Below are 14,517 nucleotides of genomic sequence, written 5' to 3' on the forward strand. Positions count from 1 at the left end.
ACATTATGGCAGACTTCACATCCTTAACAATGGAAGCTACCAATGGAATGATATCTTTAATGGGATGAAGGAAGAAAGCTAGAAAACCTTGAGTTTTACATAAAGCAAAAGATTTCTTCAAAATGAAGGTGAGATATTTCCAGCCCTGGCCATGAAGAAAAACCTGGTATTAGACTTAAGTCTTACACCACAAACAACCAAAAGGCTATAAAATAGGATACTAGATGCAGGGCTGAGAAACTTTAGAGATTATCAGGAGAACTTCATATTCACCCTTTATGCCTGCCTGCATCCTCCAAAACATCCTGGAAAATGCTCTCCAAATAGACAGCGGTGGTCTCACTGGGCAAAGGATAGTAGTATCTGAGTTCAGGGCTGCTAAGGTGGCTGGAATTTGTAGTTCAAGGTGAAGAGAATAAAGGAGCCTTGCAACAGAGTCCCAGAAATCTATGCGGGGATTACCCCATTGGATCTGTAACCAAGTATTAATGTATGTATCCATACAGTGGCTTTCCACGAGGAGGCTGGAGTACCAACACAGCCTCAGTAGAAAGAAGCATTCATCTGAGGCCTCACAAAGCCCATATTTTGAAAGACCCATCATCTGGAACAATAGTTCTCAAACTTACTGGTCTCAGAATCCCTTATATTCTTACTTTTTTTTATATTCTTATTTTTTAAAATTCTTATTCTATATATATATATATATATATATATATATATATATATTTTATTTATTACTTAATAGAGAGAGAGAGAAAGAGCACACAAGCAGAGGGAGCAGCAGAGGGAGAGAAGCAGGCTCTCTGCTGAGCAGGGAGCCTGATGTGGGGCTCAATCCCAGGACCCCGGGATCAGGACGTGAGGCAAAGGCAGCCACTTAATGGACAGAGCCACCCAGGAGCCCCAGCATCCCTTATATTCTTAAAAATTATTGGTGAATTCTTGGCTTGTTCATGCATCAGTGTATTTCCAATACAAAGTTTAGTATTTTTATCTAATGGTGATTTTATAACATTTTAGTTGATTTACTAAAGGGCAGAGAAGTCCTGTGGATGTGTTTGTGGGAAGTAATTTCAGTCACGGCCCATTGGTCATAGCCAAACTGCAGTACCTATTGTTTTACTTAACAATGTCTCATTGCTTTGTATACATTAACATTGTGTATAAGGACTATGTGTATATCCAAAAGGAAGCCAAGGTATTTAAACTGACCAACCTAATATTACAACTCCTTTGAGATGGTCAAATGTAAACTAAAAGGAGTGCCCTTTTGTGCAGTCTAGCACCAATAAACAGTTCAGTAAACTTGATTTTAGTTCAACCAATCAGAACTGCCATGCGAGAACTTGTATTACAATTACTTGTAAGTAAGGCTTAGCAATGCTAGTCAATGAATGTAGGTTTAACTTTTTATTTTTTTTTAACAATTTTTTATTTATTTATTTGACAGAGAGAGAAATCACAAGTAGGCAGAGGTAGGCAGAGAGGAGGGCAGAGAGGCAGGCAGAGAGAGAGGAAGAAGCAGGTTCCCTGCTGAGCAAAGAGCCCAATGAGGGGCTCGATCCCAGGACCCTGATCATGACCTGAGCCGGAGGCAGGCTTAACCCACTGAGCCACCCAGGCGCCCCTAACTTTTTATTTTTATAAGCTTTTTTAAAGCTTTTATTTATTTATTGGTGTGTGAGAGAGAGAGCACAAGAAGGGGGAGTGGTAGGCAGAGGGAGAAGCAGGCTCCCTGCTTAGCAGTCCCAATATGGGACTCGATCCCAGGATCCCGGGATCATGACCTGAGCTGAAGGCAGACACTTAACTGAATGAGCCACCCAAGCGTCCCTAACTTCTTTTTAGTTTAAAAATTGGGAGACCTGAGTGGCTCAGTCAGTTGAGTGGCTGCCTTCAGCTCAGGTCATGATCCCAGGGTCCTGGAATCGAGTCCCGCATAGGGCTCCATGCTCAGTGGGGAGCCTGCTTCTCCGTCTCCCTCTGCCTGCTGCTCCCTCTGTTGTGCTCTCTCTCTGTCAAATAAATAAATAAAATCTTTAAAAAATAATAAAATTAAAATTAAAAAAAGAAATGTTAAAAAATTATTGAGGACTCAAAAGGGCTTTTGTTTGTGTGAGTTATAGTTTGATATTTACCATATTAGGAATTAAAACTGAGAAATTAAAGATATTTAATTAATTCCCTTGAAATTAATAAATCATTGCCTATTAACACAAATAACAAATGTGTGAAAATTATGTTTCCCAAAACAACAAAAAATAATATTATTTTAATTTTTTGTGAATCTCTGCGATATATGGCTTAATAGAAGACAACTGGATTCTCGCATCTGCTTCTGTATTCACTCTGTGGCAATATGCTATTTTGACTGAAGTATATGAAGAAAATCTAGCCTCCCACATATATGTAACTGTTATTTTTTGATATTATAAATATGTTACTCTCTGATACTATAATAAAACCTGAGAAGGGACAGTCTCTTAAAGGTTAGTTGCAAATGTGAAATATGCAACAAAACTATGAACTTTTCATACTATATTACTTTAAAATCCACTGCACCTTGAATGATCTTTTATCCAGACATAATTCTGTAATATCACGCACTGGTCATTTGAAAAATAGTGGTTCACTTAGTTATGCAGATCTTTGAAATGCTGACATATTTCATTACATAATATATTAAAAATCGCTAGGTTAATATCACCATCTATCTCATCAGAAAAATGTTTATGTGTTGGGAAATTGTAAAGCTCAAAATGGTAGCTGTTTCACACAATTCTAATTTTTTTAAAAAATATTTTATTTATTTATTTGGCAGGCAGAGATCCCAAGTAAGCAGAGAGGCAGACAGAGAGAGAAGAAGAGAAGCGGGCTCCCCGCTGAACAGAGAGCCTGATGTGGGGCTTGATCCCAGGACCCCAGGATCATGACCTAAGCCAAAGGCAGAGGCTTTAACCCACTGAGCCACCCAGGCGCCCCCACAATTCTAATTTTTACCTGAGAGTCTGAATTCATCACTGGCAGCAAATTCTGTTATTTATCTTCAAAGCGACAAGCATACTTGTAAGAAAATTTTTTCCAACGACCTAAGTCTGAATAATAATAGTTTGTCTGTTAGGCATTCTTTCAAGAACAAAGTGGTGTTCTGTGGAAAGAACAGCTAGTTTGACCCACAATTCAAACAACCACACAACTGGTTTTTCCCAAGGCAACCACATCACACTTTGGTATAAAACAGAAGAGCTAATGAATACTTCCCATTTCACCACAATGAATATATTTTTTTAAGATTTTATTTATTTATTTGAGAGTGAGGGGGAGAGAGAGAAAGAAAGAGAGAGAAAGAAAGAGCACAAGCAGGGGAGGAAGAGAGGGAGAGACAGACTTCCCACTGAGCACGGAGCCTGATGCAGGGCTCAATCCTGGGAGTCCAGGATCATGACCTGATCATGACCTGAGCCAAGGAAGATGCTTAACTGACTGAGCCACCCAGGTGCCCCACAATGAATATTTTTTTTTTAAAAGATTTTATTTATTTATTTGACAGAGAGAGATCACAAGTAGACAGAGAGGCAGGCAGAGAGAGGGAGGGAAGCAGACTCCCTGCTGAGCAGAGAGCCCGATGTGGGACTCGATCCCAGGACCCTGAGATCATGACCTGAGCCGAAGGCAGCGGCTTAAACCACTGAGCCACCCAGGCGCCCCCACAATGAATATTTTAAAATGCATACTCAAGGATCAAGACTTAATGAAATAAAGCCCAGAGCAGGATATTGAAAGTCAACCAATACTGATACCCTCTGTGAAGAGGGTGTCAGTATAAAAGAGCTGTCCCAACTGCATGCCTGTTAAAGACAAGTGTCTGCAAATAAGTGACCTGGCGTGGGCTGTCACAGCCCAAGTAGGGTGAGAAGGGCAATCACATGGTCAAAGTGATGGTACTGGTAATGAAAGATTAGCTACATTCAGCGAGTTTGAGAAAATAATATATTAAGGAAATGGAAGCCAAATTCTTCCCCGTCAGAGAAGGGAGTTAGAAATATGGAAAGTAAGTTGGTGGGAATGCAAACTGGTACAACCACTCTGGAAAACAGTATGGAGGTTCCTCAAAAAGTTAAAAATAGAACTACCCTCTGACCCAGCAATTGCACTACTAGGTATTTATCGAAAGGATATAAACACAGCGATTTGAAGGGGCACATGCACCCCAGTGTTTATAGCAGCAATGTCCACTATAGCCAAAATATGGGAAGAACCCAGATGCCCCCTTACAGATGAAAGGATAAAGATGTGGTGTATATATATATACAGTGGAATATTACTCAGCCTACAAAAAGAATGAAATCTTGCCATTTGCAATGACACAAACAGAACTAGATATTATGCTAAGTGAAATAGTCAGAGAAAGACAAATATCACAGGATTTCACTCATATATGGCATTTAAGAAACAAAACAGATAAATATAGGGGTAGGGAAGGAAAAATAAAGTAAGATAATAACAGAGAGGGAAGCCAACCATAAGAGACAATTATAGGAAACAAACTGAGAGTTGCTGAGGGGGAGGTGGGTATAGTCTTGTGGTTTTCAATACAGATGTACACATGTACGTATGTATGTACACAAATACATTCCCCAGCTCTACCACTCAGAGACCTGGAGCAGCCATCTTCCAGCAGCAATGAGCAACCCTAGTATGCAAATTTTGCCTTCTAACTACTATTTTCGACGAAAAGGGACCAGGGCACCTTGAAGAAATGGTTGACTTTATGACTGGAGCAGGAAAAGTACAAGATGAGCCTGACAAAACATGCTGTTGTGTCAGAAAATAAGGAGATGCTCAATGAGTGACAGAGATGTGCCTGTGGACACAGAAGCCTCATGAGCGGGTTCCCACAGGTCAAACCTGGGACAAGCTCAAAATTTTGAACTTCAAAATAAATAATAAGAAGAGATTATAACCCACCAACTAAAGATCCAATAAATGAACAAACTGAAAAATCGGTGGAGAGGGATATATTTAATAGTTTCCGAGATTCTCCTCACAAGAGACTCATGAAAGGAAAAATGATTAATTTTACAAGGAGAAAGCCGGCAGACACTAACCTAATCAAGTGCTCCAAGCATCATCAGTAACGACAAACATGTGCTTTACCTGACAGAATGCAAGAACACAGCATCAGTTCTGTGACATTGCTGCCAAAGAGGCGTAAATCTAAGTCTAATCATGAAGAAAAGTGCACACCAACCCGAACGAGGGACACTCTACAAAATAACTGGCCTGTAATCTTCAAAAAACAGCTGGGAATGCAAGTCAAGGAAAGATGGATGAACTCTTCCAGGCTACAGAACTCAAATTCCTAAATTAGTAAGAGAAAAACCGTATTGTCGGGCCCTCCCCTATCTCACCAACCTAATTTATTTATTTATTTTTTAAAGATTTCATTTATTTATTTGACAGAGACAGAGATCACAAGTAGGCAGAGAAGCAGGCAGAGAGAACATCCAGAGATTAAATATATGACATCTGAGTGGGAAATTTTACTGGAAGGGATTACATAGATCAGATACTGCAGCAGAAAAGAACAGAGAATTAGAAGACAGCAATAGAATCTATTCAAATTGAAGTCAGAGAGGGGGAAAAGTGACTGACAATGAGCACGAAGCTTGAGTGGCCTGTTGAATAGTATCAAGTGGTCTTTACCTATGTGATTGGAATCCCATAAGGAGAGAAAAGGAAGAGGATAAGAGAAAAAAGTATTTGAAGAAGTAGTGGTCAAAGCTTTTTCAAATCTGATAAAAATTATAAACCAGCAGATCTAAGAAACTCAATGAAACCAAAGTAGGATAAACACACATACACACAAAACCCATCAAATCACGTTACAATCAATCACTGAAAACCAGTGATAAGGAGAATAGTGGATTCTCTCATGTTGAACAAGACTTGAGCCACAATTAAAGGTCTTCCCACATTCTTTACATTCATAGGGTTTCTTGCCAGTATGAAATATCTGATGTCGAGTAAGCTGATAGCCCCAACAAAAAGCCTTTCCACATACTTTACATTCATAAGGCTTCTTACCAGTATGGATTTTTTGATGTTGAGTAAGTTGATAGCCACGACTGAAGGCCTTCCCACATTCTTTACATTTATAAGGTTTCTCACCTGTATGAATTATCTCATGTTTAGCAAGGCTTGAGCCCCAAAAAAAGGCCTTCCCACATTCCTTACATTCGTAAGATTTCACACCAATATGGATTTTCTGATGTTGAGTGAGGTGATAGCCACGACTGAAGGCCTTGCCACATTCTTTACATTCATAGGGTTTCTCACCAGTATGGATTCTTTCATGTTTAACAAGACTAGATCCCCAACTAAAAGTCTTCCCACATTTCTTACATCTGTAGGGTTTCTCACCAGTATGAAATCTCTGATGCACAGTGAGTTGATAGGCACTAAAAAAGTCCTTCCCACATTCTTTACATTCAAAGTGTTTTTCAGCTGTATGAGTTCGCTCATGCTGAACAAGTTTTGAGCCATGACTACAAGCCTTCCCACATTCTTTACAAATGTAGCGTTTCTCTCTATTATGAATTCTTTGATATGCACTAAAAGATTTACTTTTTCTACTAGTGGGCATTTTTCCATAGCTAATTATCATTTGACTAAAGTATCCCTCTTGATGTCCCTGTGGTTCCTCAAATTTGTTTTTGCACTTAGAATTATTTTCAAAAATGGATGCCTCAAGGCCAAAAGTTTTACTTCTTTCCTTCATCTCCCACTGGGAAAAATTTATTTCAAAAATGTCTTTTTCTGAAATTATATTTTTGATCTCATATGTTGACTCCAAATCTGAAAGAAAACAAGAAAACCATATATTTTATCTCCTTAACCAGAAAAATTTACTAGAAAACAAACAAACAAACAAAAAATACTCAATAGAGAAATACAAGACAAACTGGAAATAACACCCATAGTGAATCAGGAAATTAAGCTCACTGCTAAGCATCATATCTCTACCCTATTGAACAACAACCTCAGCTTTGACTTTTCAGCTTTTATGATCTTAATGTTCTGATTGAACAGGTTTCTGGAGCATTCTACAAAGATCACTTTAACAAGTTCCTTATCTTCCCATGTGGCTGACCCCTTAAACCCAATGTGTCCTTCCATCAGTCAAGCCCCTATGTGCCCAAGTGTGGTTCAGCCGAACTTTTAATGACTGTGTAGGCTGGCATGATGAACTGGAACCTAGAAAATCCCCAAACTCAAAAACAAAATCAAGCACACCTGAAACTAATATTGTAGGTCAACTATACTTTAAAAAAAAGCGGGGGGGGGGGACAAAACATTAAGCTACATAATACTTTTTCACAGGAATTTTTCTGAGTGATTGGTGTTGGGCTAGAAAGCAGACAATATTCTGCAAGCCAAGCAGTTACTAAGTTCCAAGGCTCTACTGAAGATGAAACATGTGAAACAAAACCAATTAAAATTATAATACAACCTCCACTTAGCTCAAATCCTGCTATAATCACAGAGGTAAGTGCATGGTCATGTGGGAAGTTTACAGCAAAGAATGATTTTTACATCTAATTTGAAACCTGATATAAACTGAAACTAATAAAAACTATGACTCAGCCTCATCTCAGCTCCATGCTTGGTGGGATCAGCGTTATCACTCCCTCACCCTGAATAACTGAGAAAGGACCATATACTTTTATGGGCAGGGAACCATCCATTCGTTACTGTTCTTCAAAATGTCTGGCACACAATAAAAAATTATGAGGTAGCTAAGGAAGACGGAATGTGTAACATATAACTGCCCCCCCAAAACCCACAAAAGAGACAAAGAACAGATGTATTAGAAATACATCAGTAGGCAAGGTCATTCAATTGTATTTTATGATTCTGGAAGAAAAGATGGACAGTGAGCAGATGGGAAGTTTCAGCAAAGAAATAGAAACTTTAAAATTGTAAAATGGAAATTCTACAACTAAAAAGTCCAAACAGAAGCCCAAAGAGAAAAAAGAAGGGGGAAAGAAAGAACAGTATCAGATCTGTGCAACAAAATCAAACAATCCAACTTCAGGCAACAGCGCCCTAGAAAGAGGACAAAACCAAGTAAGTACTTGAAAAGATTATTAAAATGTTCTCAAAAATGTATGAAATGTATGATAATCAACCTACTTTTAGCAAACTGCAAGCAGGAAAAATACAAAGAAAAGTAACAACTGACAACATAATGACAGAGCCGAAAACTGAAGACGAAGGAAAAAGAGTAAAAGGAGGCAGGGGAGGGAGAACATTAGAGTCAGCGGAACAACCAAACATTATGGCAGACTTCACATCCTTAACAATGGAAGCTACCAATGGAATGATATCTTTAATGGGATGAAGGAAGAAAGCTAGAAAACCTTGAGTTTTACATAAAGCAAAAGATTTCTTCAAAATGAAGGTGAGATATTTCCAGCCCTGGCCATGAAGAAAAACCTGGTATTAGACTTAAGTCTTACACCACAAACAACCAAAAGGCTATAAAATAGGATACTAGATGCAGGGCTGAGAAACTTTAGAGATTATCAGGAGAACTTCATATTCACCCTTTATGCCTGCCTGCATCCTCCAAAACATCCTGGAAAATGCTCTCCAAATAGACAGCGGTGGTCTCACTGGGCAAAGGATAGTAGTATCTGAGTTCAGGGCTGCTAAGGTGGCTGGAATTTGTAGTTCAAGGTGAAGAGAATAAAGGAGCCTTGCAACAGAGTCCCAGAAATCTATGCGGGGATTACCCCATTGGATCTGTAACCAAGTATTAATGTATGTATCCATACAGTGGCTTTCCACGAGGAGGCTGGAGTACCAACACAGCCTCAGTAGAAAGAAGCATTCATCTGAGGCCTCACAAAGCCCATATTTTGAAAGACCCATCATCTGGAACAATAGTTCTCAAACTTACTGGTCTCAGAATCCCTTATATTCTTACTTTTTTTTATATTCTTATTTTTTAAAATTCTTATTCTATATATATATATATATATATATATATATATATATATATTTTATTTATTACTTAATAGAGAGAGAGAGAAAGAGCACACAAGCAGAGGGAGCAGCAGAGGGAGAGAAGCAGGCTCTCTGCTGAGCAGGGAGCCTGATGTGGGGCTCAATCCCAGGACCCCGGGATCAGGACGTGAGGCAAAGGCAGCCACTTAATGGACAGAGCCACCCAGGAGCCCCAGCATCCCTTATATTCTTAAAAATTATTGGTGAATTCTTGGCTTGTTCATGCATCAGTGTATTTCCAATACAAAGTTTAGTATTTTTATCTAATGGTGATTTTATAACATTTTAGTTGATTTACTAAAGGGCAGAGAAGTCCTGTGGATGTGTTTGTGGGAAGTAATTTCAGTCACGGCCCATTGGTCATAGCCAAACTGCAGTACCTATTGTTTTACTTAACAATGTCTCATTGCTTTGTATACATTAACATTGTGTATAAGGACTATGTGTATATCCAAAAGGAAGCCAAGGTATTTAAACTGACCAACCTAATATTACAACTCCTTTGAGATGGTCAAATGTAAACTAAAAGGAGTGCCCTTTTGTGCAGTCTAGCACCAATAAACAGTTCAGTAAACTTGATTTTAGTTCAACCAATCAGAACTGCCATGCGAGAACTTGTATTACAATTACTTGTAAGTAAGGCTTAGCAATGCTAGTCAATGAATGTAGGTTTAACTTTTTATTTTTTTTTAACAATTTTTTATTTATTTATTTGACAGAGAGAGAAATCACAAGTAGGCAGAGGTAGGCAGAGAGGAGGGCAGAGAGGCAGGCAGAGAGAGAGGAAGAAGCAGGTTCCCTGCTGAGCAAAGAGCCCAATGAGGGGCTCGATCCCAGGACCCTGATCATGACCTGAGCCGGAGGCAGGCTTAACCCACTGAGCCACCCAGGCGCCCCTAACTTTTTATTTTTATAAGCTTTTTTAAAGCTTTTATTTATTTATTGGTGTGTGAGAGAGAGAGCACAAGAAGGGGGAGTGGTAGGCAGAGGGAGAAGCAGGCTCCCTGCTTAGCAGTCCCAATATGGGACTCGATCCCAGGATCCCGGGATCATGACCTGAGCTGAAGGCAGACACTTAACTGAATGAGCCACCCAAGCGTCCCTAACTTCTTTTTAGTTTAAAAATTGGGAGACCTGAGTGGCTCAGTCAGTTGAGTGGCTGCCTTCAGCTCAGGTCATGATCCCAGGGTCCTGGAATCGAGTCCCGCATAGGGCTCCATGCTCAGTGGGGAGCCTGCTTCTCCGTCTCCCTCTGCCTGCTGCTCCCTCTGTTGTGCTCTCTCTCTGTCAAATAAATAAATAAAATCTTTAAAAAATAATAAAATTAAAATTAAAAAAAGAAATGTTAAAAAATTATTGAGGACTCAAAAGGGCTTTTGTTTGTGTGAGTTATAGTTTGATATTTACCATATTAGGAATTAAAACTGAGAAATTAAAGATATTTAATTAATTCCCTTGAAATTAATAAATCATTGCCTATTAACACAAATAACAAATGTGTGAAAATTATGTTTCCCAAAACAACAAAAAATAATATTATTTTAATTTTTTGTGAATCTCTGCGATATATGGCTTAATAGAAGACAACTGGATTCTCGCATCTGCTTCTGTATTCACTCTGTGGCAATATGCTATTTTGACTGAAGTATATGAAGAAAATCTAGCCTCCCACATATATGTAACTGTTATTTTTTGATATTATAAATATGTTACTCTCTGATACTATAATAAAACCTGAGAAGGGACAGTCTCTTAAAGGTTAGTTGCAAATGTGAAATATGCAACAAAACTATGAACTTTTCATACTATATTACTTTAAAATCCACTGCACCTTGAATGATCTTTTATCCAGACATAATTCTGTAATATCACGCACTGGTCATTTGAAAAATAGTGGTTCACTTAGTTATGCAGATCTTTGAAATGCTGACATATTTCATTACATAATATATTAAAAATCGCTAGGTTAATATCACCATCTATCTCATCAGAAAAATGTTTATGTGTTGGGAAATTGTAAAGCTCAAAATGGTAGCTGTTTCACACAATTCTAATTTTTTTAAAAAATATTTTATTTATTTATTTGGCAGGCAGAGATCCCAAGTAAGCAGAGAGGCAGACAGAGAGAGAAGAAGAGAAGCGGGCTCCCCGCTGAACAGAGAGCCTGATGTGGGGCTTGATCCCAGGACCCCAGGATCATGACCTAAGCCAAAGGCAGAGGCTTTAACCCACTGAGCCACCCAGGCGCCCCCACAATTCTAATTTTTACCTGAGAGTCTGAATTCATCACTGGCAGCAAATTCTGTTATTTATCTTCAAAGCGACAAGCATACTTGTAAGAAAATTTTTTCCAACGACCTAAGTCTGAATAATAATAGTTTGTCTGTTAGGCATTCTTTCAAGAACAAAGTGGTGTTCTGTGGAAAGAACAGCTAGTTTGACCCACAATTCAAACAACCACACAACTGGTTTTTCCCAAGGCAACCACATCACACTTTGGTATAAAACAGAAGAGCTAATGAATACTTCCCATTTCACCACAATGAATATATTTTTTTAAGATTTTATTTATTTATTTGAGAGTGAGGGGGAGAGAGAGAAAGAAAGAGAGAGAAAGAAAGAGCACAAGCAGGGGAGGAAGAGAGGGAGAGACAGACTTCCCACTGAGCACGGAGCCTGATGCAGGGCTCAATCCTGGGAGTCCAGGATCATGACCTGATCATGACCTGAGCCAAGGAAGATGCTTAACTGACTGAGCCACCCAGGTGCCCCACAATGAATATTTTTTTTTTAAAAGATTTTATTTATTTATTTGACAGAGAGAGATCACAAGTAGACAGAGAGGCAGGCAGAGAGAGGGAGGGAAGCAGACTCCCTGCTGAGCAGAGAGCCCGATGTGGGACTCGATCCCAGGACCCTGAGATCATGACCTGAGCCGAAGGCAGCGGCTTAAACCACTGAGCCACCCAGGCGCCCCCACAATGAATATTTTAAAATGCATACTCAAGGATCAAGACTTAATGAAATAAAGCCCAGAGCAGGATATTGAAAGTCAACCAATACTGATACCCTCTGTGAAGAGGGTGTCAGTATAAAAGAGCTGTCCCAACTGCATGCCTGTTAAAGACAAGTGTCTGCAAATAAGTGACCTGGCGTGGGCTGTCACAGCCCAAGTAGGGTGAGAAGGGCAATCACATGGTCAAAGTGATGGTACTGGTAATGAAAGATTAGCTACATTCAGCGAGTTTGAGAAAATAATATATTAAGGAAATGGAAGCCAAATTCTTCCCCGTCAGAGAAGGGAGTTAGAAATATGGAAAGTAAGTTGGTGGGAATGCAAACTGGTACAACCACTCTGGAAAACAGTATGGAGGTTCCTCAAAAAGTTAAAAATAGAACTACCCTCTGACCCAGCAATTGCACTACTAGGTATTTATCGAAAGGATATAAACACAGCGATTTGAAGGGGCACATGCACCCCAGTGTTTATAGCAGCAATGTCCACTATAGCCAAAATATGGGAAGAACCCAGATGCCCCCTTACAGATGAAAGGATAAAGATGTGGTGTATATATATATACAGTGGAATATTACTCAGCCTACAAAAAGAATGAAATCTTGCCATTTGCAATGACACAAACAGAACTAGATATTATGCTAAGTGAAATAGTCAGAGAAAGACAAATATCACAGGATTTCACTCATATATGGCATTTAAGAAACAAAACAGATAAATATAGGGGTAGGGAAGGAAAAATAAAGTAAGATAATAACAGAGAGGGAAGCCAACCATAAGAGACAATTATAGGAAACAAACTGAGAGTTGCTGAGGGGGAGGTGGGTATAGTCTTGTGGTTTTCAATACAGATGTACACATGTACGTATGTATGTACACAAATACATTCCCCAGCTCTACCACTCAGAGACCTGGAGCAGCCATCTTCCAGCAGCAATGAGCAACCCTAGTATGCAAATTTTGCCTTCTAACTACTATTTTCGACGAAAAGGGACCAGGGCACCTTGAAGAAATGGTTGACTTTATGACTGGAGCAGGAAAAGTACAAGATGAGCCTGACAAAACATGCTGTTGTGTCAGAAAATAAGGAGATGCTCAATGAGTGACAGAGATGTGCCTGTGGACACAGAAGCCTCATGAGCGGGTTCCCACAGGTCAAACCTGGGACAAGCTCAAAATTTTGAACTTCAAAATAAATAATAAGAAGAGATTATAACCCACCAACTAAAGATCCAATAAATGAACAAACTGAAAAATCGGTGGAGAGGGATATATTTAATAGTTTCCGAGATTCTCCTCACAAGAGACTCATGAAAGGAAAAATGATTAATTTTACAAGGAGAAAGCCGGCAGACACTAACCTAATCAAGTGCTCCAAGCATCATCAGTAACGACAAACATGTGCTTTACCTGACAGAATGCAAGAACACAGCATCAGTTCTGTGACATTGCTGCCAAAGAGGCGTAAATCTAAGTCTAATCATGAAGAAAAGTGCACACCAACCCGAACGAGGGACACTCTACAAAATAACTGGCCTGTAATCTTCAAAAAACAGCTGGGAATGCAAGTCAAGGAAAGATGGATGAACTCTTCCAGGCTACAGAACTCAAATTCCTAAATTAGTAAGAGAAAAACCGTATTGTCGGGCCCTCCCCTATCTCACCAACCTAATTTATTTATTTATTTTTTAAAGATTTCATTTATTTATTTGACAGAGACAGAGATCACAAGTAGGCAGAGAAGCAGGCAGAGAGAACATCCAGAGATTAAATATATGACATCTGAGTGGGAAATTTTACTGGAAGGGATTACATAGATCAGATACTGCAGCAGAAAAGAACAGAGAATTAGAAGACAGCAATAGAATCTATTCAAATTGAAGTCAGAGAGGGGGAAAAGTGACTGACAATGAGCACGAAGCTTGAGTGGCCTGTTGAATAGTATCAAGTGGTCTTTACCTATGTGATTGGAATCCCATAAGGAGAGAAAAGGAAGAGGATAAGAGAAAAAAGTATTTGAAGAAGTAGTGGTCAAAGCTTTTTCAAATCTGATAAAAATTATAAACCAGCAGATCTAAGAAACTCAATGAAACCAAAGTAGGATAAACACACATACACACAAAACCCATCAAATCACGTTACAATCAATCACTGAAAACCAGTGATAAGGAGAATATATATATTTTTTCTTTTTTAGAGAGAGAATATGTGCTGGGGGGGCTGGGGTGGGCTGAGGGAGAGAGAGAATTTTTTTTTAATATTTTTTATTTATTTATTTGACAGACGGAGATCACAAGTAGGCAGAGAGGCAGGTGGAGAGAGAGGAGGAAGCAGGCTCCCCACTAAGCAGGGAGCCCGATGTGGGGCTCGATCCCAGGACCCTGAGATCATGACCTGAGCCGAAGGCAGAGGCTTTAACCCACTAT

At 39.2% G+C, this 14,517-nt stretch overlaps 1 protein-coding gene across 2 annotated transcripts in view; it reads right to left on the reverse strand.

The window, feature by feature from the left end:
• The window catches only part of LOC111139530 (zinc finger protein 283), a 31,209-nt gene that overhangs the window by 3,643 nt on the left and 13,049 nt on the right, over window positions 1-14,517 (reverse strand). The window contains exons 1-2 of one of the 2 annotated variants that reach the window (XM_022491824.1): window positions 6,259-6,725; window positions 6,068-6,174 (exon numbers count right to left, since the gene is read on the reverse strand). In XM_022491824.1, coding sequence (XP_022347532.1) covers window positions 6,068-6,174; window positions 6,259-6,670 — 519 coding nt within the window. In that variant the 5' untranslated portion in view covers window positions 6,671-6,725. Of the gene's footprint in view, window positions 1-5,947; window positions 6,862-14,517 lie in introns of those variants that run through there. The other variant, XM_022491823.1, reaches the window with a different exon arrangement.

Source organism: Enhydra lutris, unplaced genomic scaffold (genome assembly GCF_002288905.1).
Source record: "Enhydra lutris kenyoni isolate GAN:26980312 unplaced genomic scaffold, ASM228890v2 scaffoldscaffold110, whole genome shotgun sequence".
Taxonomy (NCBI): Eukaryota; Metazoa; Chordata; class Mammalia; order Carnivora; family Mustelidae; genus Enhydra; species Enhydra lutris.